The sequence below is a fragment of the Mobula birostris genome, chromosome 4 (genome assembly GCF_030028105.1).
Source record: "Mobula birostris isolate sMobBir1 chromosome 4, sMobBir1.hap1, whole genome shotgun sequence".
NCBI classification, from domain to species: domain Eukaryota; kingdom Metazoa; phylum Chordata; class Chondrichthyes; order Myliobatiformes; family Myliobatidae; genus Mobula; species Mobula birostris.
In genome coordinates this window covers 13,187,238-13,212,742 of record NC_092373.1, presented here as the reverse complement: position 1 = coordinate 13,212,742, position 25,505 = coordinate 13,187,238, and the positions used below count along the sequence as shown (strand labels likewise).

The window sequence follows — 25,505 nt, the reverse complement described above, 5'->3', positions numbered from 1 at the left end:
GATCATTTCTATTGCCACCACAATCTCTAATGCTACCTGTTTCAGAACCCTAGGGTGCAGTTCCTTTGGTCTGGGTGACTTAAGTATCTTTAGGTCTTTCAGCTTTTTGAGCACCTTCTCTCTTGTATCAGTAGCTGCACCCACTTCTCTTCCTTCACACACTACAACATCAAGCATACTGCTAGTGTCTTCCGCAGTGAAGACTGATGCAAAGTACTCATTTAGTTCCTCAGCCATCTCCTTGTCCCCTGTTATTGTACCTCATTTTCTAGCGGTCCTATATTCACTCTCATTTCTCTTTTATTTTTCATATAGTTGAAAAAACTTTTACTATCCACTTTGATATTGTTGGCCTCCTTGCTTTCATATTTCATCCTTTCCCTTTTAATAGATTTTTCTAGTTGCTCTCTGTTGGTTTTTAAAAGTTTCCCAATCCTCCATCTTCCCGCTAATTCTAGCTTTGTTGTATGCCCTTTCTTTTGCTTTTACAATAACATTGACTTCCCTTGTCAGCCACGGTTGTGCTATCTTACCATTTGAGTGTTTATTCATTTTTGGAATACACATGTCCTGCACCTTCCTCATTTTTCCCAGAAACGCACACCATTGCTGCTCTGCTGTCACCCCTGCCAGCAGCTGTTTCCAATTTACTTTGGCCAAAGCCCCTCTCAGCACTGTAATTTCCCTTACTCCACTGAAATACTGCTACATCAGACTTTACTTTCTCCCTATCAAATTTCAAGTTGACCATAGTTATATTGTGATCACTGGTTCCTAAGGGTTCTTTTACCTTAAGCTCCCTAATCGCCTCCAGTTCATTTCATAATATCCAATCCAGTATAAATGATCCCTTATTAGGCTGAACAACAAACTGCTCTGAAAAGCTATCTCTTAGGCATTCAGCAAACTCACTCTCTTGGGATCCATTACCAACCTGATTTTCTCAATCAATCTGCATGTTAAAATCTCCCATGACTACCATAACATCTCCCACAAAATTATCCAAAGCGGTATACTTGTTTTTGAGGGGAATGGCTATAGGGGTGCTCTGCTCTAACGGCCTATTTCCACTTCTGCTGACGGTCACCCAGCTACTTGCCTTCTGCAACATCAGGGTGGCTACTTCCCTGTAACTTCGATCAATTATATCTTTGCTCTCCTGAAGTTCATCCAGCTCTGTTCCAGATGCCTGACACGGTCTTCAAGGAACTGCAGCTGGATGCACTTCATGCAAGTGTAGATCCCCAGGAGACTCTGGGTCTCCCAGTTCTCCGACATCCAAAAGGAGATCTTAACAGACGCTTTACATTGAGCCAATGCTTCTTCCAAGCTGAAGCCTCTTTTGAGCCAAAGCCTGTCTCCACTCTTGCCACTGACCTACTCCTGTACAATGGCCACCCTGACAATGGATGCTTCGCTTATTCCTTCGGTACTTTTGTTTAGTTGGTAAAGCTCTGCCATTGATAGGCCACGTACAATGGACAAACATTCTCGAAGCTCCCTTTTTAAATAACTGCTGCTGAGCAGCAAGAAATGCTTCTTGGTAGAGCTCTGTTGACGCCACATCCAATCTACTTTATCCTGCACCTCCGAGTACCATAAAATCTCATTCTTAATAATGGACTCCAACATCTTCCCAACCACTGAGGCCTGGCTAACTGGCCTATGATTTCCTTTTTTCTGCGTCTTTCCCTTCTTATAGAGTGGAGTGACATTTGCAATTTTCCAGTCCACCGGAACCATTCTAGAGTCGAGTGATTGTTGAACGATCATTACTAATGCCTCCACAATCTCTTCGGTTACTTCTTTCAGAACCTGAGGTCCATCTGGTGCTGGTGACTTCCTAAAAATCTACCCTCAGACTTTTCAGCTTCCCAAGCACCTTTTCTTCAGTAATAGCAATGACACTCACTTCTCCTCACTGACACTCACATTTCTGGCATTCTGTTAATGTCTTCCACAGTGAAGACTGATGTAACATACTTATTTAAGTTAATCTGCCATTTCCTTTTCTCCCATTATTGCCTCTCTTGTGTCATTTTCCAATGGTCCAAAATCCACTCTGATCTATCTATCTTTTATTCTTAATATGCCTGAAAAATGTTTTTGTATCCTCTTTTATCCTATTGGCTAGCTTCAATATTTAATCTTTTCTCTCTTTATGGCTATTTTAGTTGCCTTCTGTTGGATTTTAAAAGCTTTCCAATCCTCTAACTTTCCACTGATTTTGCTATATTATATGCCCTCATTCTGCTTTTATGCTGTCTTTAACTTCCCTTGTGAGCCACAGTTTCATCATCCTCCCTTTAGAATAGTTCTTCATCTTTGGGACTGATCTATCTTCTGAATTGGATCCAGAGACTCCTGTCATTGCTGTCCTGCGTCATCCCTGTTACTGTCCCCTTCAAATCAGGTTTGCCAACTCTTCTCTCGTGCCTCTGCAATTCCCCTTACTCCACTATAATACTGATATATCTGACTTCATCTTTTCCTTCGCAAACTGCAGGATGAATTTTATCATGATATCATCACTGTCTCCTAAGGGTTCCTTCACCTTAACCTTCCAAATCAAATTACACAACACCTAATCCAGAATTGCCTTTCCCTTATTGGACTCAACCACAAGTTGCCCTAAAAATCCATCTTGTAGGCATTCTACAAATTTCTAAAAGTCAAGTCAAGTCAAGTCACTTTTTATTGTCATTTTGACCGTAACTGCTGGTACAGTACACAGTAAAAACAAGACAACGGTTTTCAGGACCATGCTGCTACATGAGACAATACAAAAACTACACTAAACTACATGAAACAACACAAAAACTACACTAGACTACAGACCTACCCAGGACTGCATAAAGTGCACAAAACAATGCAGGCATTACAATAAATAATAAACAAGACAATAGGCACAGTAGAGGGCAGTAGGTTGGTGTCTGTCCAGGCTCTGGGTATTGAGGAGTCTGATGGCTTGGGAGAAGAAACTGTTACATAGTCTGGTCGTGAGAGCCCAAAAGCTTCGGTGCCTTTTGCCAGATGGCAGGAGGGAGAAGAGTTTTATGAGGGGTGCATGGAATCCTTCATAATGCTGTTTGCTTTGTGGATGCAGCGTGTGGTGTAAAAGTCTGTAGTGGCGGGAAGAGAGACGCCAATGATCTTCTCAGCTGACCTCACTATCCACTGCGGGGTCTGGCGATGCGAGATGGTGTAATTTCCAGACCAGGCAGTGATGCAGCTGCTCAGGATGCTCTCAATACAACCTCTGTAGAATGTGGTGAGGATGGGGTGTGGGAGATGGACTTTTCTCTGCCTTTGCAGAAAGTAGAGACACTGATGGACTTTCTTTGCTATGGAGATGGTATTAAGGGATCTAGCACCAATCTGATTTTCCCAATCTATCACCTGCTTTTACCAATGCAACAGAGAAAGTTATCTCTCCAAATGCATCATGGCTTGGTCATGGAGTCATAGAGAACAGAAACAGGGCCTTCGGCCCATGTAATCTGTACTGAACTATTAATAGAACATAGAACATAGAAAACCTACAGCACAATACAGGCCCTTCGGCTCACAAAGTTGTGCTGAACATGTCCCTACCTTTGAAATTACTTGGCTCCACCACCGTTGCCAGCAGCCCATTCCATGCACTCACCACTCTGAGTAAAAAACTTACCCCTGACATCTCCTCTGTACCTACTCCCCAGCACCTTAAACCTGTGTCCTCTTGTGGCAACCATTTCAGCCCTGGGAAAAAGCCTCTGACTATCCACACAATCAATGCCTCTCATCATCTTATACACCTCTATCAGGTCACTCTCATCCTCCGTTGCTCCAAGGAGAAATGGCCAAGTTCACTCAACCTATTCTCATAAGGCATTCTCCCCAATCCAGGCAACATCTTTGTAAATCTCCTCTGCACCCTTTCTATGGCTTCCACATCCTTCCTATAGTGAGGCAACCAGAACTGAGCATAGTACCCCAAGTGGGGTCTGAATAGGGTCCTGCAACATTACCTCTCGACTTCTAAATTCAATTCCATGACTAATGAAGGCCAATGCACCATACACCTTCTTAACCACAGAGTCAACCTGTGCAGCTGCTTTGAGTGTCCTATGGAGTCAGATTACAAGATCCCTCTGATCCTCCACACTGCCAAGAGTCTTACCATTAATACTATATTCTGCCATCATATTTGACCTACCAGAATGAACCACTGCACATTTATCTGGGTTGAACTCCATCTGCCACTTCTCAGCCCAGTTTTGCATCCTATTAATATCTCGTTGTAACCTCTGACAACCCTCCACACTATCCACAACACCTCTAATCTTTGTGTCATCAGCAAACTTACTAATCTATCTGTCCACTTCCTCATCCAGGTCATTTATAAAAATCATGAAGATTATGGGTCCCAGAACAGATCCCTGAGGCACTCCACTGGTGACCGACCTCCATGCAGAATATGACCTGTCTACAACCATTCTTTGCCTTCTGTAGCCAATTCTAGATCCACAAAGCAATATCCCCTTGGATCCCAAGCCTCCATACTTTCTCAATAAGCCTTGCATGGGGTACCTTATCAAATGCCTTTCTGAAATCCATATACACTACATCTACTGCTCTTCCTTCATCAATGTCTTTAGTCACATCCTCAAAAAATTCAATCAGGCTCGTAAGGCACGACCTGCCCTTGACAAAGCCATGCTGACTGTTCCTATCATATTATACCTCTCCAAGCGTTCATAAATCCTGCCTCTCAGGATCTTCTCCATCAACTTACCAACCACTGAGGTAAGACTCACTGGTCTATAATTTCCTGGGCTATCTCTACTCACTTTCTTGAATAAAGAAACAACATCCGCAATCCTCCGTAACCTCTCCTATCGCTATTGATGACGCAAAGATCATCGCCAGAGGCTCAGCAATCTCCTCCCTTGCCTTCCACAGTAGCCTGGGGTACATCTCTTCTGGTCCCAGCGACTTATCAAATTTGATGCTTTCCAAAAGCTCCAGCACATCCTCTTTCTGACTATGTACATGCTCAAGCTTTTCAGTCTGCTGCAAGTCATCACTACAATCACCAAACACAAGGAATTCTGCAGATGCTGGAAATTCAAGCAACACTCATCAAAGTTGCTGGTGAATGCAGCAGGCCAGGCAGCATCTCTAGGAAGAGGTACAGTCAACGTTTTGGGCCGAGACCCTTCATCAGAACCTCTTCCTAGAGATGTTGCCTGGCCTGCTGCATTCACCAGCAACTTTGATGTGTGTTACTAAAATCACCAAGATCCTTTTCCATTGTGAATAATGAAGTAAAGTATTCATTAAGTGCCTCTGCTATTTCCTTCAGTTCCATACATACTTTCCCACTGTCACACTTGATAGGTCCTATTCTTTCACGTCTTATCCTCTTGCTCTTCACATACTTGTAGAATGCCTTGGGGTTTTCCTTAATCCTGCCCGCCAAGTCCTTCTCATGGCCCCTTCTGGCTCTTCTAATTTCCTTCTTAATCTCCTTCCTATTAGCCTTATAATCTTCTAGATCTCTAACATAACGTAGCTCTCTGAACCTTTTGTAAGCTTTTCTTTTCTTCTTGAATAGATTTATTACAGCCTTTGCACACCACAGTTCCTGTACCCTACCATAACTTCCCTGTCTCATTGGAACGTACCTATGCAGAACTCCACACAAATATCCCCTGAACATTTGCCACATTTCTTCCGTACTTTTCCCTGAGAACATCTATTCCCAATTTAAGCTTCCAATTTCCTGCCTGATAGCCTCATAATTCCCCTTACTCCAATTAAATGCTTTTCTAACTTGTCTGTTCCTATCTCTCTCTCCAATGCTATTGTAAAAGAGATAGAATTATGTTGACTATCTCCAAATGCTCTCCCACTGAGAAATGTGACACCTGACTAGGTTCATTTCCAATACCAAATCAAGTACAGCCTCTCCTCTTGTAGAATCTGTCTAGTTCTGTCGACCTGCACCTGGACCATGGACCTCCAATCCCCTCCCATATAGGTACCTAAGCAAATTTCTCTTAAAAGTTGAAATCAGAACCACATCTACCACTTTTGTTGGCAGCTTATTCTATATTTTTGCCACCCTCTGAGTGAAGAAGTTGCCCCTCATATTCCCCTTAAATATTTCAGCTTTCACCCTTGACACATCACCTCTCGTTCAAGTCTCACCAAGCTCGGTGGAAAAAGCCTGCTTGTATTTACCCTATCTATCCCAGCCATACCAACATGTCTGAGGGGTATAGATGGGGTAATTACAAACTAGGTGTGACAAATGCTCTGCCCCTGACCACAGGAAAGTTGCAGAGTGTTGTTCACACAGCTCAGCACAGCAGGGAAACCAACCTTCCTTCCATGGGCTTGGTCTACATCTCTCACTGGCTTGGTAGAGCAGCCAATATAATCAAAGACTCACCTACCACAGCCATTCTCTCTTGTCCACATTTCCATCGGACAGAAGATATATCATTATCATCTGTGCCATGCCATATGACGTAGGCGATCATGGTGACCATGACGGTTCTTGGCAAAATCTTCTACATTAGTAGCTTGCCATTGCTGCCTTCTGGGCAGTGTCTTTACAAAACAGGTGATCCCAGCCATTATTAGTGCTCTTCAGAGATTGTCTGCCTGGCGTCAATGGTAGCATAACCAGGACTTGTGATATGCACCAGCTGCTCATACATCCATCACCACCTGCTTCCATGGCTTCATGTGACCCTCATCTGGGGGGGGGGGTGCTAAGCAGGTGCTGCACCTTTCTTAAGTCTGATCTGCACTCTGGCATAGGGAAGAAGTGCCTTACACTCTTATCTCTGTTGGTAGTGGCATATCTGCAACCCCCCACCCAAGAAGATGCAAAAGCTTGAAAATACATTTTCCCCAGGCCAGAGGACAGCTTCTATCTTGCTGTTGAACCATTGATGTCACATAGACCTCGTAGGATGAGATGGACTCTTAACCTCAAAGTCTACCTCTTTATGATTTACACCTTATTGTTGACCTGCATTGTCCTTTCTCTCTGTAAATCTAACTCTTTAATGAAATGATCTGTACAAGACACATTTTTTCCCTATACCTCAGTACATGTGACAATAATCGAGCAATTTACTGATTTATCAATCATTATCCTGTTGCTGTTTGTGGAATCTTTTGGACAAATCGTCTGTCCTTTTCCCTCCATTGCAGCAGTACTGCACATCCAAAGTAATTCATTAACTACCCAGGACTTGGGGATGTTTGGAAAGGTGCTAACTAAATTCATGCATGGATACAGAAAGCAGTAGATATAGCCAGTCTATCACCGGCAACGCGATCCCCACCACTGAGTACATTTACGTGGTATGCTGCCACAAGAAAGCAGCATCCATCATTGACGATCCCCACTATCCAAACCATGATCCCTTCTGGCTACTACCATTGGGCAGGAGGTACGGGAGTCTTAGGTCCCACACCACTGGGTTCAGGAAGACTTAGTACCTTTCAACCATCCATCAGACTCCTGAACCAGCATGGATAACTTCACTCACCTCAACTCTGAACAGATTCTATGACCTGCAGACTCACTTTCTGGGATTCTTTACACGCTGTGTTCTTTGTATAGTTCGTCACCTTTTGCTGATTGGTGTTTGGCAGTCTGAGTCTGTTTTTTGTAAAGTTTTTCATTAAGTTCTATTTTATTTCTTTTTTTCCTGTGCGTGCAAGAAAATGGATCTGCAGGAAGTATATGGTAACATACTTTCTGCGATGGTAGCATACTTTGGTAATGCTTTGGGGCAGCATGGTAGTGTAGTGCTTAGCACAACTCTTTACAGTACAGGTAACCTGGAGTCATTTCCTGCCGCTGCCTGTAAGGAGTGTGTACATTTTCTCCATGACTGTATGCTCCAGTTTCCTCACACAGTCCAGGATGTATCTGTTGGTAGGTTAATTGGTCATTGTAAATTTTCCTGTGAATAGCCTCAGATTAAATTGGATGGTGTGGCTCGAAGGCCCAGAGAGCCTATTCCATGCTGCAATCAATCAATCAATCAATAAATAAATAGCTTAGAAATTTTAACTTAGACCTGCTTCTTGTTTTCCATGCAACAGCCTTCAGTGGATTTCACCTCACATAGAAACTGTTTTGTCTCATCATTGTTTCAAAGATGTGCCAAATATTCAACTCCTAACTGTTAATTCCAGTCCTTTCCAACAGAGAGTAGTTGAAGACATTCACCATATGCAGCTAATTGGGACCCAGATGTGGCCAGTTTCCATAACTGACAAATGAATGCCAGACACCCCAAATGGGGTTATGTTCACACATTTTGCAAGTGAGTGCTTAACATTAGTGAGACAAACAACAGTGTGCAAGTGTTCGTTGATCAATCGAATACTTTACTTCCTGGGCTAATTTATGGCAGTTAGTTAAGTATTCACAGGTGATAAGCATGTGCCTCTGTTATCGGTCCAGAGTTTTCTGCTGAAGTTAATGTGAACGACTCCGTCTGTGGATTTGGCCACATCTGTGTTGAGTTGCCAGCCACTATTTGACAACATTGCCTCACTAATGTGGTACATTTTTAGTCTGTTTTACTTCAATTTAATTGATCTTGAACATGTTTCAGAATTCCAGACAGGCATTAAACACCAGAGTTTGTATCCAGAGTAAAGGTTGACACTGAATCCAACTCTGCTGTGGGAATCTCTGCTCGATCTGTTCATTGTAGATTAATGTTATTCAGTACAATTATTTTCAGACACAGATTCATTTATTTATCACATATAACTCAAAGCATACAGTGAAATGCATGGTTTTGTATTAACAACCAATTAGGGATGTGCTGGAGGCAACCACAAGTCTCACCATACTTTCTGGTGCCAAAATACCATGTCCACAAGTTTCAGTAGAACAATGCAAGCAACAACAACAGTAAACAAGCCTCCCACCTTCCTACTGACCACCCACCCCATACACACACAGATAGGCCTCAAACCCCAGGGCAGACCACTTCCGGGCCTCTGACCCAGTCCTTGGCCTGGACTCACAGACATCAGACTTCTAACCTCCTTTCTATGGCCTGAACTCACAAATTAACAGACGTCTGTTCTCCAACCTCCAGGCTCTGGCCTGGACTCACAGATTCACAGACTTCAGCCTTCCAACATCCAGTCTCTGCCTGGACTTATAGACTCACAGAAATAGGGCCTCTGACCCCTAGCCTGGGTTCACCAACACACAGACATCATCACCCCTACACTCCCCAACCTTCAGTCCCTGGCCTGGACTCAGACTCATGGACATCAGGCCTGAGAACTCCTGTCCCTGGCTGGGACTCACAGAGATCCGGGCTTTGACCTCCAGTTAATATTGACGTCAAGGGATTGTCTCCTGAAGTCCAGGCTGAGGAATAGAGGGTTACAGCAACTCCCTTGAGCTTCTAGTAGGCTCTTCACCCCTTGAGTCTGCTCCACAATTCAATAACATCACTAATCCTCCATCCATTTCCTTATGAAAGTCCCCTACCACTTGATTACCATTCCATTGAATGAACTAAGTAGGCCCACTACCCTCAATGCAAAGAACCTCGGAGACTGGCAACCACCTCAGCAAAGAGATTTCAGAATCAGAATTGGGTTTATTATTGAAATTTGTGGCAGTAAGACAACAAAAGATTGCTGCAAGTTACGCTGATAAGTAAATAAATAATGTAAAAGAGGAAGAGTGAAATAGTGTGCATTAGTTCATATTGTTTAGAAATCTGATGACAGAGGGAAAATAATTGTTTCCGGAGTGCTGAGAGTGCGTCTTCAGGCTCCTGTTCCTCCCCCCGATGGTAAGAATGAGAAAAGGATGTGTCCTGGGACCAGCACACAAGAAGGAACAAGAGCATTTCTATTTTCTGTGAAGTTTGCACAGATTCTGCACGTCACCTAAAACTTTGAAAAACATCTGTAGATGCACAACGGAGTACATCCTGACTGGCTGCATCATGGCTGGGTGCAGAAATGCCAATATCCCAAGAATGGAAAGCTCAACAAAAAAGCGGTGGATACAGTCCAGTCTATCACAGGCAAAGCCATCCCCACCATGGAACACATTTACTAGAAACCCTGCTACAGGAAGTCGGCATCCATCATCAATAACCCTCATCATCAATAGTCTCTCCTCACACTGCCTTTGGGCAGAAAGTATAGGAGCCTTTGTTTCCTCACCACCAGGTTTAATAGTCATAGTCATAGTCATACTTTATTGATCCCGGGGGAAATTGGTTTTCGTTACAGTTGCACCATAAATAATAAATAGTAATAAAACCATAAATAGTTAAATAGTAATATGTAAATTATGCCAGTAAATTATGAAATAAGTCCAGGACCAGCCTATTGGCACAGGGTGTCTGACCCTCCAAGGGAGGAGTTATAAAGTTTGATGGCCACAGGCAGGAATGACTTCCTATGACGCTCTGTGTTGCATCTCGGTGGAATGAGTCTCTGGCTGAATGTACTCCTGTGCCCAACCAGTACATTATATAGTGGATGGGAGACATTGACCAAGATGGCATGTAACTTAGACAGCATCCTCTTTTCAGACACCACCGTGAGAGAGTCCAGTTCCATCCCCACAACATCACTGGCCTTACGAATGAGTTTGTTGATTCTGTTGGTGTCTGCTGCCTCAGCACACAACAGCAAACATGATAGCACTGGCTACCACAGACTCATAGAACATCCTCAGCATCGTCCGGCAGATGTTAAAGGACCTCAGTCTCCTCAGGAAATAGAGACGGATCTGACAGTTATTACCCTACAACTGTCAGGCTGCTGAACCAGCGTTTACCCAACTTCACTCATCTCAATGCTGAACGCTGAAATGATTCCACAAACTATGGACTTACTTTCAAGGACTCTACAACTCATGTTCTCAATATTAGTTATCTTTTTACTGATAATTTAATATTTACATGATCTATCTTTTTCAAATCGGATGTTTGTCAGTCTTTGATGTGTATAGGTTTTCATAAATTCTGTTGTATTTCATTATTTTCCTGAAAATACAGCAAGAAAATTAATGGCAAGGGAGCATATGGTGACATAAACATTCTCTGATAATAAATTTACTTTAAACATTGAAGAGGACAGGATAAGGGTACTTAATAATGGATACCGCCTTCTTGAAGCACCATCTTTTGAAGATGTCCTTGACGATGGAGAAGGTTGTGCCTGTGATGGGCCTGGCTGGGCTGAGTCTACAGCCTTCTGCAGTCTCTTTCAAATCCTGTGCATTGGAGCCTCCATACCAGAGGGTATTGCAACCAGTCAGAATGCTCCCCCTCTGTACATTGGTAGAAATTTACTAGCGTCTTTGGTGACATACCAAATTTCCTTAAATTCCTCATGAAATGTAGCCATTTGTGTGCCTTCTTCATGATCGCTGGGTTTTGAAAATTAAAAAAAAATTGCAGGTGCTGAAAATCTGAAGAGAAAACCAAAGATTCTATGTAAACACTCAGCAGGTCCAAATAGCATCTGTGGAAGCATAGGCAGTTAATGTTTTATGTTGAAGACACATCATCAAAAAAAACCTTTTTTTTTGGAATTCTAAATGGCCAGCTTATTATCCTAAAATCATAGCCAAGGAAAATGGGAACATGCTGTACAAGATCAAGAGTGGGCTAGTCTGTTTATATTCAATTGTATCCTGGTTGATGCAATCTTGGTCTTCTGCCCACTCCCCATAACCCTTAACTTCCCGATCATGCCATAATTGGAGACTAACGCTAGAGGTCAAGGTTTAGAGTGAAAGGTGAAATATTCATGGGGAATTTGAGAGGGAATTTCTCCACTCAGAAAACGATGCACTTGAACAAGGTGCTGCCTGTGGAAGTGGTGAATGCGGGTTTAATTGTGACATTGAAGAGAAATTTGGGTAGGGACATGGATGGGAAGGATGGGGTTAGGCTGAAGACCAGGTCTGCACAGACTAGATGGGCTGAAGGGCCCATTTCTGTACTGTAGTGTTCTATGAATCTATGACTTGTCAATCTCAGCCTTGAGTGTATTCACTGACTCTACTCTCTGAAAGGCAAAGGAATTCCTCCTTCTCTTCATCACAAAATGACTTCCCTAGCCTTTGTAGCATCTGCAGTTTGAAACCATAAGATCATAAAACCACATGATATTGAGCAGAATTAAGCCATCCAGAACATCGAGTCTGATCAACCATTGCATCATGGCTGATTTATAATCCCTTCAACCCAATGCTCCTGCCTTCTCTCTATAACCTTTGATGCCCTTACTAACCAAGAGCCTATCAAACTCTGTTTCCACCATCTTATCCTTTCACCTGACAAATGACAAAAGCAGCATCAAAGTTTCAAAAAAGCCATGCTCAAGGAACTATGGATAAACATACATCAGCCCATAATGTGGCAGCAACTCAATACACTAAAGCATGCAAGCACGGTCAAGAGGTTCAGTTCTTGTTTAGACCAAATATCAAAATGGGGAAGAAATGTGATCCAAGTGATTTTTACAATGGAATGAATGTTGGTGCCAGACAGGGTGGTTTGAGCATCTCAGAAGCTGTGGAGGATCTTGCCGTGCACATTCATGCCAATAGTTTCCCCTGTTACAAACACAATTAGAATTTATGAAGATGATGTCCTTTGGGATACAGGTAGTCATGAAAGGTGATAGGTCAGTAAATTGATTTGATGTAACTTCAGGTACAAAACAATAGGAAGCATCAATAGAGTGGACAGTCAGTGCCTTTTTCAGAAGGCAGAAATGGCTGATATGAGGGTATATATTTTAAGGTAATTGAAGTAAAGTTTTCGACAACGTCCAGTCCCTGTACACCTCCATCCCCCACCAGGAAGGCCTCAAAACTCTCCATTTCTTTCTCGACACCAGACCCAACCAGTTCCCCTCCATGACCACTCTCATCTGTCTGGTGGAAATTGTCCTCACTCCTTCCACTCCTCCCACTACCTTCAAACAAAAGCTGTAGCCATGGGCACTCACATTGGTCCCAGCTATGCCTACCTGTTTGTTGGTACAGTCTATGTTCCAAGCCTAAACTGGTATTACCTCCAACTTTTCCTACGCTACATTGACAACTACATTGATGCTGCTTCCGGCACCATGTGGAGCTCGTTAACTTCATCAATGTTGCCTCCAACTTCCACCCTGCCTTCAAATTTACCCAGTCTATTTCCAACACCTCCCTCAATTTCTTGATCTCTCCGTCTCTGTCTCTATCTCTGGAGACAGCTAATGTCTGTTTTAAACCCACTGACTGTCACGACTACCTGGGTGATACCTCTTCCCACCTTGTTACTTGGTAAAATGCCAACACCTTCTCTCAATTCCTCCAACTCCGCCGCATCTGCTCTCAGGATGAGACTTTTCATTTCAAAATGAAGGAGATATCCTTCTTCTTCAAGGAAAGGGGCTTCCCTTCCTCCACCATCAACACTGCCCTCAACCACATCTCTTCCATTTTATGCACGTCGGCCTTCATGCCATCCTAACACCACCCTACCAGGGATAGGGATCTTCTCGTTTTCACCCTCCATCCCCCTAGCCTCCACGTCCAGCACATAATTCTCCGTAATTTCCACTGTCTCCAATGGGAATCCATGACCAAGCATTTCTTTCCCTCACCCCCACCTCCACTTTCTGCTAGCCACAGGGATCGCTTCCTACATGGCTCCCTCGTCCATTTGTCCCTCCCCACTGATCTCCACTCTGGCACTTACCCTTGCAAGCAGAACAAGTGTTACATGTGCCCCTGCATCTTCTCCCTCACTACCATTCGGTGCCTAAAACAGTCCTTCTACGTGAGGCAACACTTCACCTGTGTGGTTGTTGGGGTCATCTGTTATATCTGGTGCTCCTGGTGTGGACTGCTGTATATCGGTGAGACCCGATGTAAGTTGGAAGACCGCTTCGCGGAGTACCTACACTCTGACTGCCAGAAAAAGTGTGATCTCCCAACCATTTTAATTCCACTTCCCACTCCCATTCCAACATGTCCATTAGACCATAAGACATAGGAATAGAATTAGGCCATTTGTCCATCAAATCTGCTCCACCATTCAATCATGGCTGATCCTCTTTTTCCCCTCCTCGGCCCCACTCACCGGCCTTCTTCTTGTATTCTTTAATGCCATGGCCAATCAAGAAACTATCAATCTCTGCCCTAAATACACCCAGTGACCTGGCCTCCACAGCCACCTGTGGTAACAAATTCCACAATCACTACCCTCTGACGATAGAAATTTCTCCACAACTCCTGTTTTAAATGGCACCCTTCTATCCGAAGGCTGTACCCTCTTGTCCTGGACTCCTCCACCATCGGAAACATCCTTTCCACATCTACTCTGTCTAGACCTTTCAGCATTCAGAAGCTTTCGGTAAGATCCCCCCTTTTCCTTGTAATTTCCAGTAAGTACAGGCCCAGAGTCATCAAAAGTTCTCATATGATAACCTTTCATTCCTGGATTCATCCTCATGAACCTTCTCTGAACCCTCTCCAATGCCAGCACGTCTATTAGACGAGGAGCGCAAAATTGTTTACAATACTCAAGGTGAGGCCTCACCAATGTTTTATAAAGCCTCAGCATTACATCCTTGTTCTTGTGTTCTGGACATCTTGAAATGAGTGCTAACATTGCATTTGCGACCTGCCGAAGGGTCTCGGCCCAAAACATCAACTGTACTCTTTTACATAGATGCTGCCTCACTTGCTGAGTTCCTCCAGCATCTTTGTGTGTTGCTTGCATTTCCAGCATCTGCAGAGCTTCTATTGTTTGTGATTGCATTTGCCTTCCTCACCACCAGTTCAACCTACAAGTTAACCTTTGGGGTATACTGCACAAGGACTCTCAAGTCCCTTTGTATCTCAGATTTTTGGATTTTCTCCCCATTTAGAAAATAGTTTGCACATTTATTTTTTCTACCAAAGTGCAAGAACATGCATTTTACAACATTATGTTTCATTTGCCATTTGATTGCCCATTCTCCTAATATTTCTAAGTCCTTCTGCAGCCTTCCTGTTTCCTCAACATTACCAGCCCCTCCACCAATCTTCATATCATCTGCAGACTTGGCAACAAAGGATTCTATCCCATCATCTAAATCATTGATATACAGCATAAAAAGCTGCGGTCCCAAAACCGATCCCTGCAGAAAGCCACTAGTCACTAACAGCCAGCTAGTAAAGGATCCTTTTATTCCCACTCATTACCTACTACAAATCAGCCAATGCTCTAACCATGCTAGTAACTTCTCTGTAATACCACAGGCTCTTAACTTAGTAAGCTGCTTCATGTTTGGCACCTAGGTAAAGGCCTTCTGAAAATCAAATATACACATCCACTGCATCCCCTTTATCAATCCTACTTGTAACCTCCTCAAAGAGTTCCAACTGGTTTGTCAGGCAAGATTTTCTCTAAAGGAAAACAGCTTTGTCCTATCTTGCCCTGTGTCACACCAAGTACTCCATAACCTCATCCTTAACAATTGACTCCAACATTTTTCCAAACACTGAGGTGTGGCTAATTGGTCTATAATTTCCTTTTCTGCTCCCTTCATTCTTTCCTAAATACTGGAGTGACATTTGCAATTTTTCAGCCCTCTGGAACCATGTCAGAGTCCAAGGATTCCTGAAAGATCATTACTATTGCCTCCACAATCTCTACCACTACCTTTTTCAGAACCCTAGGGTGCAGTTCATCTGGTCCAGGTGACTTATTCACCTTTAGATCCTTCAGCTTTTTGAGCACATTTTCCCTTGTAATAGTAACTGAACTCACTTCTCTTCCTCCACACCCTTCAACACCTGGCACACTGCTATTGTGATCCACAGTTCATCTACCATCTCCTTGTCCCCTGTTATTATTTCTCTAGCCTCATTTTCTAGCCATCCTATATCCACTCTCATCTCTCTTTTATTTTTTATATACTTGAAAAAGCCTTTTCTATCCATTTTGACATTGTTTGCGAGCATACTTTCATATTTCAACTTCTCCATCCTAATGATTCTTTTAGTTGTTTTCTGTAAGTTTTTAAAAGCTTTCCAATCCTTTATCTTCCTGCAAATGTTTGCTTTGTTGTATGCCCTCTCTTTTGTTTTTATATTAGCTTTGACTTCCCTTGTCAGCCACTGTGGAGCTATTTTGCTATTTGAGTATTTCTTCATTTTTGGAATACACATGTCCTGTTCCTTCCTCATTTTCCCCAGAAACTCAAGCAATTGCTGCTCTGCTGTCATCCCTGCTAGCATCCCCTAACCAACTTACTTTGGCCATCTAATACCACTGCACTTTCCTTTACTCCACTGAAATACTGCTACATCAGACTACTTTTTCACCCTATCCTTTACTTTCTCCATATCAAATTTCAGGTTGAACTCAATCATATTGTGATCACTGGCTCCTAAGGGTTCCTTTACCTTTAGCTCCCTAATTACCTCTAGTTCATTATATAATGCCCAATACAAATTAGCTGATCCCCTAGTAGGCTCAACAACAAACTGCTCTAAAAAGCCATCTCTTAGGCATTCGAACAACTCACTCTCTTGAGATCCATTACCAACCTGATTTTCCCAATTGACCTGCATGTTAAAATCTCCCATGTTTAATAACATTGCCCTTTTGACACGCCTTTTCTATTTCCTGTTGTAATCTGTGGTCCACCTCCCAGCCATTGTTGGGAGGACTATATGTAACTGCATTAGGGTCCTTTTACTCTTGCAGTTTCTTCACTCAACCCAAAAGGATTCCACATCTTCCAATCCTAGGCCACATCTTTCTAATGATTTGATGCCATTCTTTACCAGTGAGCCACATGACCCCCTCTGCCTACCTTCCTATCCCTCCAATACAACAAGTAACTTTGGACATTCGGCTCCCAACTTCAACCATCCATCAGCCCTGATTCAGTGAAGGCCACAAAATCATACTTGGCAATCTGTAGATGTGCACAAGATCATCCGCCTTATTTCTTGTACTTAATGCATTGAGTTAAAACACTTTGAGTACTGCATTTGCTACCATTTTTGATTCTGCATCCCGAATGCACTGATACTCACCCTGCTGGCTGAAATTTTGATTTTTTTCATTTGACTGCCCTTCCTAACAGCCAGACTGAATGCTATCTTTGTGTTTTTTTTTTAGCATCCGTCCTAACCTGAGTCCCTCACTCTGTTTCCCATCCCCTTGCCCAATAAGTTTAAACTGTTCCCAACAGCTCTAACAAACTTGCCTGAGAGAATATTGATCCTCTTTGGGTTCAGGTGCAACTCATCCCTTTTGTACAGGTCATACTTCCCCCAGAAGAGATCCAAGTGATCCAAGAATCTGAAACCTTGCCCCCAGCACCTGCTTCTTAGTCACACAATTATCTGCCAGATCATCTTGTTTTAACCCTCAATGACATGTAGCACAAGTAGCAATGCAGACATTACTACCCTGGAGGTCCTGCTTCTCATTGTTCTGTCCAGCTCTCCAAATTCTCTCTTCGGGACCTCATTTCCTTTCCTTTCTATGTCATTGGTACCAATATGTACCAAGATATCTGGCTGCTCTCCCTCCCACTCCAAAATGCTGTGGGCATGTTCTGAAATGTCCCTGACTCTGGCACCTGGAAGGCAACATACCATCTGGGTGTTCACATCCACAGAATACACAGAGAGTGCTATGTGCATGATACGCATTGCCAGGGCTGATGGTAGAGGCAGATACAGTAGGGACATTTAAGAAGCTTGTAGATTGGCATATGGATGAAAGAAAAATGGAAGGGAGGGAAGGATTGGATTGATCTCAGAGTAGGTTAAAAAGATATTGGCTGGAGAGAATGTACTGTACTGTAATGTTCTGTGCACATTGCAGAGTTGTGGCCACCCAGCACTTTTAAATCAATGCAGAAAATGTTAATATGAGAATGTATAATTCAAAGGTGATTGGGAGAAAGTATAGCGGGGGATGTCAGAGGTACGTTTTTATTTGCAGAAAAAAATGCATGAATGTGTGGAATGCTCTGCCACACTTGAAGTTAGAGGCAGATACATTAGGGAGATTTAAGAGACTCTTCGATAAGCATATGCAGGGCTGGATTTAGTGGGGTCGGGGCCCTGGGCTGGAGGCCCTGATGGGCCCCTGCCGACACCGTAAAATGCTGCTGTACCAAGCAAAAAAAAGGCAAGAACAAAAGCAAAGGCCGTACTGGTCTAAATATCAAAGCTGTGGAGCAAGACATTGGTTTAATACAATACGTAGGCTATAAACTTACAGGCCTTAAGAGGGAGGACAGAAAGTACAGGTAATGCAGATTCTTAGTTTGAAGGACAGTATCTAAAGCACTCAAAAATTGACCTAGGCTTAGTTGGCTTAGTAAAGTTATGTGGAAGTGAATTATGATGTACCCAATCTTAAATCCTTATTTAGCTTTTGCTGCTTTTGCTTATTTCTCAAACAATGCCAAAGCATTTTATCTAGGTATTTTTCTCAACCGTGTGTTCTGTGAAAGTAAAATGAAAATGAGAGACAAAAAGGCCAAGATTGATGGCACCATGGCAAACTAGGAAACTTGACAATACTCCAACAATCTTTTCAAAAAATGAGATCTAGCACATACTAACCTATTGCTGTGCTATGTGGCTTGCAGAGTAAAGACTACTGATTACTCACTAGGTTTGTAAACAGTCAACTATTAGCTTATTGCCACAAAAACAGGAACAGCACTGACACGCAAGCCGAGATATTTACAAAGTCAGATGCTTGTTTTTCAAAATTAAAGCCTAGTTCTTCTGGATTTCTTCGCAGCAAAGTCCTTGATCAGATCACTAAAATCCAGTTTCTGAACAAGATCACTTTCAAGTGACATCAGAGTAAGATGATTCCTTTTTTTTACGGATCTGAGCCTATTCTTCACTAGCGTGAGTTTGGAGAAAGATCACTCACCACTTGCATTTGTGACAGGGAGAGTCGGGTAAAGCCTCAAAGCAATGCTTACATTTGGGAAGATGACCTGAAAGTTTTTTTCTCTGAGGAAACATAAAAGCTCTGTTGCGGATGTAATATCTTTGCCACTTACAAATTCCCTGAAATGGACACTCTCCTCCACAAAGTCTAACTCCAGGTCAGCTGAATATCTGCTTTAGAGATCAGATGCTCTCTTGCGCAGATCTTGTACAGAGAGAGAATGCCAAATGTGTTGTTAAGGTCATTATATGATGCAAATCTGCAATCAATTTCTGCAAGCTTTCTATCCTTCACAACCAAAAAAACAGTAGCTGAGAATTTTTCTCTGGCTGACAAGCCAACATCAGGTGTTGTGGATTCATCCAGAAAGGCTTTATGTTTTCTTTGTCGTTGGGGGTCTTCTTTGTACACGTGAGACTGTTGGAGATATAGTTTTAGCTTGGGTCTCAAAAGTATCAAATTGATCACACAAGCTTGCTATGTATCCCCGTATTGATCTCACCAAATCCACAGCATCACACAGGCCTAGATTTACAGCTTGCAATGCAACACTTGCACTTTCAAAGTGCTGAAGAATGCAATGCCACAATTTGGTCAGTATCGTTTTCCTGTGGTGTTCGCTATTTTCATGCTCTCCTATGCGCTCAGCGGCATGCTTCAAGTCACTAAAGCCAGGTTAGAAGATGGACTGACAGTTACCATCACTGAAGATGTGGCATGCAAAACAAAACACACAGCCGGTGGGAGGGGAATGTAAGAGCCATTGCCTTGATATTGGAGAAAAAATGTCTCTGCTGTTTGTATACTCGTTCCAAAGCTTTGATATCCATATCCCTATTCTAGCAGGACTCCGGCCCTTTCTTAGCCCAGTATGCTCGGACTGAATCATCTAACATTTCCTTTCCCCAGCGAGCAGGATCAGTGCTGTAAGGATCCTCAGTAGCGGTAACGTTAACATTAATGGCGGCCAGACTTGGTTGTTCGGAGGCCTCTGTGGTCGGGAATCCCAAAGTCATGTTCTCTGCCTCTTCAACGTTAGCTGCTGACTGTGGAAAGGACGGTGGTCCTGTGCTAACGCTGGTGCTAGCGCTAGCTGTTGAACAAGTCTCCATTTGTCCACCGATCTCAGACTGTGACAACAGCGATGGTACTGCCGCATCATCGAGAACAGGGTTAAAAAATTCTGTCGATTTCGATGTCTTTTTTAATGTTTCTTTCTCACGGTCCTCTTTTTCTTGTTTCTTTTTTCTTTTCTGTGCTCCACTCTCGTACTTTTTTTTTGTCCGCCATGATGATCGCTACCTATTTTGGGCCCCTCTGCAGCTCGGGCCCCTGGGCTGCAGCCCAGCCTAGCCCTGCCTAAAGTCCGGCCCTGGTTATATGGTTGTTCAACATACTATGGTAGCTGCTTGGGAGGGAAGCATTTTATAAGAGTTCAAGGACTTTGGGGAATATGTTGAAGAAGAATTCACTAAAATGACGCCAAAGCTCAGAGGGTTCCATTTTCAGAAAGATTAGATTTTTATTCAGACGTTGAAATGTATCAAATATTGAAGGTGTAGACTGGGCATGGAGATGATGCTTCTTATGGTGGGGGAGTCTAGGACAGAGGACACAGCCTCAGAAGAGAAGGGCATCCCTTTAGAACAGAGGTGAGGAGGAATGTCTTCAGCCAGCAGGTGGTGAATCTGTGGAATTCATTGCCAGATATCTGTAGAGGCCAAGTCATTAGGTATATTTAAAGCTGAGGTTGATAGGTCCGTGATTAGTAAGGGTGTCAAAGGGTACAGGGAGAAAGCATGAGAATGGGGTTGAGAGCGATAATTAATCAGCCATGATAGAATAGCTGAGCATACTGGAAGGGCTGAATAGCTTAATTCTGCTCCTATGTCTTATGGTTTGAGAGTTTACCAACTAATCTAGTGATTTCTGAAGAGGATGCCGCATTTAATTTTTAATTTACTTTTACACAGGCATGCAAAGCTTACACCGTGTTCATGCACAATGTCGTTAACTTACTCAGAAAGGACAGAGGTCTGAAAGTGAATGAGTCTGACATCACAAGGGAGATGGAAATTGTCATGCAATTGGAGACAGAGATCGCCAACGTAAGTCTAATTGTTTTCAGCCAAAGGCTTCTTCTCAAGTCAAGTGAAGTTCATTGTCACGTACACTAGTACACGTGGGGATGGGCGTAAGGAAAAGATTACCTGCAGCAGTATCACAGGCACACTGCATCAAATAATTTGCATTCCCCAAAAAAAGCCTAAATTATGAACACACAACAGATTCTGCAGATGTTTTAAATTCAGAATAAAACACACAAAGTACGGGAGGAAATCAACAGGTCAGACAGTATGTATTGAAATGAAAAGATCTGATGTTTTGGGCTGATACCTGACGATGATAACTCCTTCTCTTCTCTGCACCTGCCCATCACTTCCCTTTGGTGGGGGGAGGGGAAGGAGGCTGGTTGGAAGGTGACAGGTGAAGCCAGGTGGGTGTGAAAGGTCAAGGGCTGGAGTAGAAAAAAATCTCATTGGAGAGGAGCATGGACCACAGGTGAAAGGGAAAGAGGAGGGGGCCCAGGGGAAGGAGGTAAGAGGCCAGACTGGGAAATAGATGAAGAGGGGAGAGAGAGAGAATTTTTTTTATTGGAAGGAAAAATCGATATTCATGCCATCAGGTTGGAAGCTACCCAGACAGAAAATAAGGTTTTGCTCCTCCACCTTGAGGGTGGCCTCATCTTGGCACAAGAGGAGGCTATGAATGGATATGTCAGAATGGGAATGTGAATTGGAATTATAACGTTTAGCCACCAGGATGGAATGGAGGTGCTTGACGAAGCAGTCCACCAATTTACGACATGTCTCGCCAAAGTAGAGGAGGCCACATTGGGACTGTATTAAAACCAGAATCAGAAGTAGAATCGGATTTATTATCACAGACATGGCTTTTAATTTGTTGTCTAGTGGCAGCAATGCAATGCAAAACGTGAAAGATTACTGTCATAAGTTCACAGTACCACAAAAGCGAAAAACAATAACAGAATACACAACGCATACAAGAGGAATTCTGCAGATGCTGGAAATTCAAGCAACGCACATCAAAGTTGCTGGTGAACGCAGCAGGCCAGGCAGCATCAAATGGCAGGATGCTGCCTGGCCTGCTGTGTTCACCAGCAACTTTGATGTGTGTTAACAGAATACAAAATATAGCATTGCAGTTATAGAGAAAGTGCAGTGCAGGCAGAGAGTGAGGTGCAAGGGCCATACTGAGGTAGATTCTGATGTGAATAGTTCAAAGCTCTCGGAGAAGAGGACCATTCCACAGTTTTCCAACAGCAGGATAGAGTAATGAGCTCTTTGGGCCTGTGTGGGGAGCCAGAAACCATGGGGCGCCAAGGTTTATAGAACAGCTGAAATGGATAAATGTTGTTTAATGAGCATCATTAATTGTTTAATCATTGTGTTTTTCTCAAACAACTCACTCTTTTTAGTGTGGTCTCCTAATGCTTTCTGTTTAAGCTTGTTAAGTTTATTTTCATAGCCTCAGGAATTCTGTGTTACTTGTATTATTTAAGGTGGATGTCTGATTAACACTAATCATGGGGTCCTAGTTTAGAAGATGTTACTTCTCGCGGTGTCACTTGGCTGAGCCACCAATGTTCTTTTGGAATTTAAATGAATAAACGCTTATCACTGTCTCTACATTAGCCTGCCTTTCCTCCACACTTGGTTTTAATATTGCTAGCGCACATCATGGTAGAAGGACTCCGCCAAATAATGAACCCAGCAGAGGCTGAACAGCAGTGTTTTGATATCAGTCGGCTTTAGGTGAGAATGCCATCTATTCTCAAATCCACGATCTGAGTTTCTCAATTCTACAAAACGAATATCTCCAGTCAACAGTCACAGCATGCTGGAGGAACTCAGCAGGTCGGGCAGCATCCGTGGAAACGATCAGTCAATGTTTCGGGCCGGAACCCCTCGTCAGGACTGTAGGGGGAAGGGGCAGAGGCCCTATAAGGAAGGTGGGGGGAGGGCGGGAAGGAGAAGGCTGGTAGGGTCCAGGTGAAAAACCAGTAAGGGGAAAGATAAAGGGGTGGGGGAGGGGAGGCAGGGATGTGGTAGGCAGGAAAGGTGGAGAAAGAATAGGGGAAAACACAATGGGTAGCAGAAGGAGGCGGAACCATGAGGGAGGTGGTAGGCAGCTGGGGGAGGGGGCAGAGTGAAATAGGGATAGGGGAAGGGAGGGGGAGGGAATTACCAGAAGTTGGAGAATTCTATGTTCATACCAAGGGGCTGGAGACTACCTAGACGGTATATGAAGTGTTGCTCCTCCAACCTGTGTTTAACCTCATCATGGCAGTAGAGGAGGCCATGTATGGACATATCCGAATGGGAATGGGAAGCAGGGTTGAAGTGGGTGGCAACCGGGAGATCCTGTCTGTTGTGGCGGACGGAGCGGAGGCGCTCGACAAAGTGGTCCCTCAATCTGCGTCCGGTTTCACCGATGTAGAGGAGGCCACACCGGGAGCACCGGATGCAATAGATGACCCCAACAGAATCACAAGTGAAGTGTTGCCTCACCTGGAAGGACTGTTTGGGGCCCTGAATGGTGGCAAGAGATGAGGTGTAGGGACAGGTGTAGCACTTACGCTTACATGGATAAGTGCCAGGTGGGAGATCCGTGGGGATGGACGTGTGGATCAGAGAGTCGTGGATGGACCGATCCCTGCGGAAAGCGGAGAGGGGTGGAGAGGGAAAGATGTGCTTTGTGGTAGGGTCCTGTTGAAGGTGGCGGAAGTTGCGGAGGATAATGTGCTGGATCCAGAGGCTGGTGGGGTGGTAGGTGAGAACAAGGGGAACTCTGTCCCTGTTGTGGTGGCAGGAGGATGGGGTGAGGGCCGAAGTGCGGGAGATGGAGGAGATGTGGGTGAGGGCATCATTGATGATGAAACACAACACGCTGGATTATGTGGAACCCAGCTATGCCTGCCTCTTTGTTGGTTATGTGGAACAGTCTGTGCCCCAAACCAATTCTGGTACTGCTCCCCAACTTTTCCTTCGGTACATTGACGACTACATTGGTGCTGCTTCCTGCACCCATGCTGAGCTCATCAATTTCATCGACTTTACTTCAAACTTCCACCCAGCCCTCAAATTCACTTGGTCTATCTCGGACACTTCTCTCCCCTTTCTCGATCACTCGTTCTCTGTCTCGGGAGACAGACTGTCCATTGACATCTTCCACAAGCCCTTTGACTCTCAAAACTACCTCGACTATACCTCTTCCCACCCCACCACATGCAAAAATGCCATTCCCTATTCCCAGTTCCTCCGTCTCCACCGCATCTGCTCCCAGGATGAGGCTTTCCGTTCCAGGACATCTCAAATGTCCTTTTTCTTTAAGGATCGTGATTTCCCTTCTGCCGTCATCAATGATGCCCTCACCCGCATCTCCTCCATTTCCCACACTTCGACCCTCACCCCATTCTCCCGTCACTACAACAGGGACAGAGTTCCCCTTGTCCTCACCTACCACCCCACCAGCCTCTGGATCCAGCACATTATCCTCCGCAACTTCCACCACCTTAAACAGGACCCCACCACTAAGCACATCTTTCCCTCTCCACCCCTCTCCGCTTTCCGCAGGGATCGGTCCCTCCACGACTCCTGGTCCACACGTCCCTCTCCACGGATCTCCCACCTGGCACTTATCCCTGTAAGTGCAAGTGCTACACCTGTCCGTACACCTCCTCTCTTTCCACCATTCAGGGCCCCAAACAGTCCTTCCAGCTGAGACAACACTTCACTTGTGAGTCTGTTGGGGTCATCTATTGCATCCGGTGTTCCCGGTGCGGCCTCCTCTACATTGGTGAAACCCGACGCAGATTGGGGGACCGCTTCGTCGAGCAGTTCCACTCCGTCCGCCACAACAGATAGGCTCTCCCGGTTGCCACCCACTTCAACTCTGCTTCCCATTCCCATTCGGATATGTCCATACATGGCCTCCTCTACTGCCATGATGAGGCTAAACTCGGGTTGGAGGAGCAACACCTCATATACCGTCTAGTTAGTCTCCAGCCCCTTGGTATGAACATAGGATTCTCCAACTTACGGTAATTCCCTCCCCCTCCCTTCCCCTATCCCTATTTCACTCTGCCCCCTCCCCCAGCTGCCTATCACCTCCCTCATGGTTCTGCCTCTTTCTGCTACCCATTGTGTTTTCCCCTATTCTTTCTTCACCTTCCCTGCCTATCACCTCCCTGCTTTCCCCCCCCCCCCACCCCTTTATCTTTCCCCTTACTGGTTTTTCACCTGGAACCTACCAGCCATCTCCTTCCCACCCTCCCCCCACCTTCCTTATAGGGCCTCTGCCCTTTCCCCCTGCAGTTCTGACGAAGGGTTCCGGCCCGGAACGTTGACTGATCGTTTCCACGGATGCTGCCCGACCTGCTGAGTTCCTCCAGCGTGTTGTGAGTGTTGCTTTGACCCTAGCATCTGCAGA

At 44.2% G+C, this 25,505-nt stretch overlaps 1 protein-coding gene across 3 annotated transcripts in view; it reads left to right on the top strand.

The window, feature by feature from the left end:
* LOC140196167 (neprilysin-like) overlaps positions 1–25,505 on the top strand; it is a 303,855-nt gene that overhangs the window by 149,478 nt on the left and 128,872 nt on the right. For all 3 annotated transcript variants that reach the window (XM_072254924.1, XM_072254921.1, XM_072254923.1), the window contains exon 9: positions 20,966–21,100. In XM_072254924.1, the coding sequence (XP_072111025.1) occupies positions 20,966–21,100 (135 nt within the window). The remainder of the gene's footprint in view (positions 1–20,965; positions 21,101–25,505) is intronic.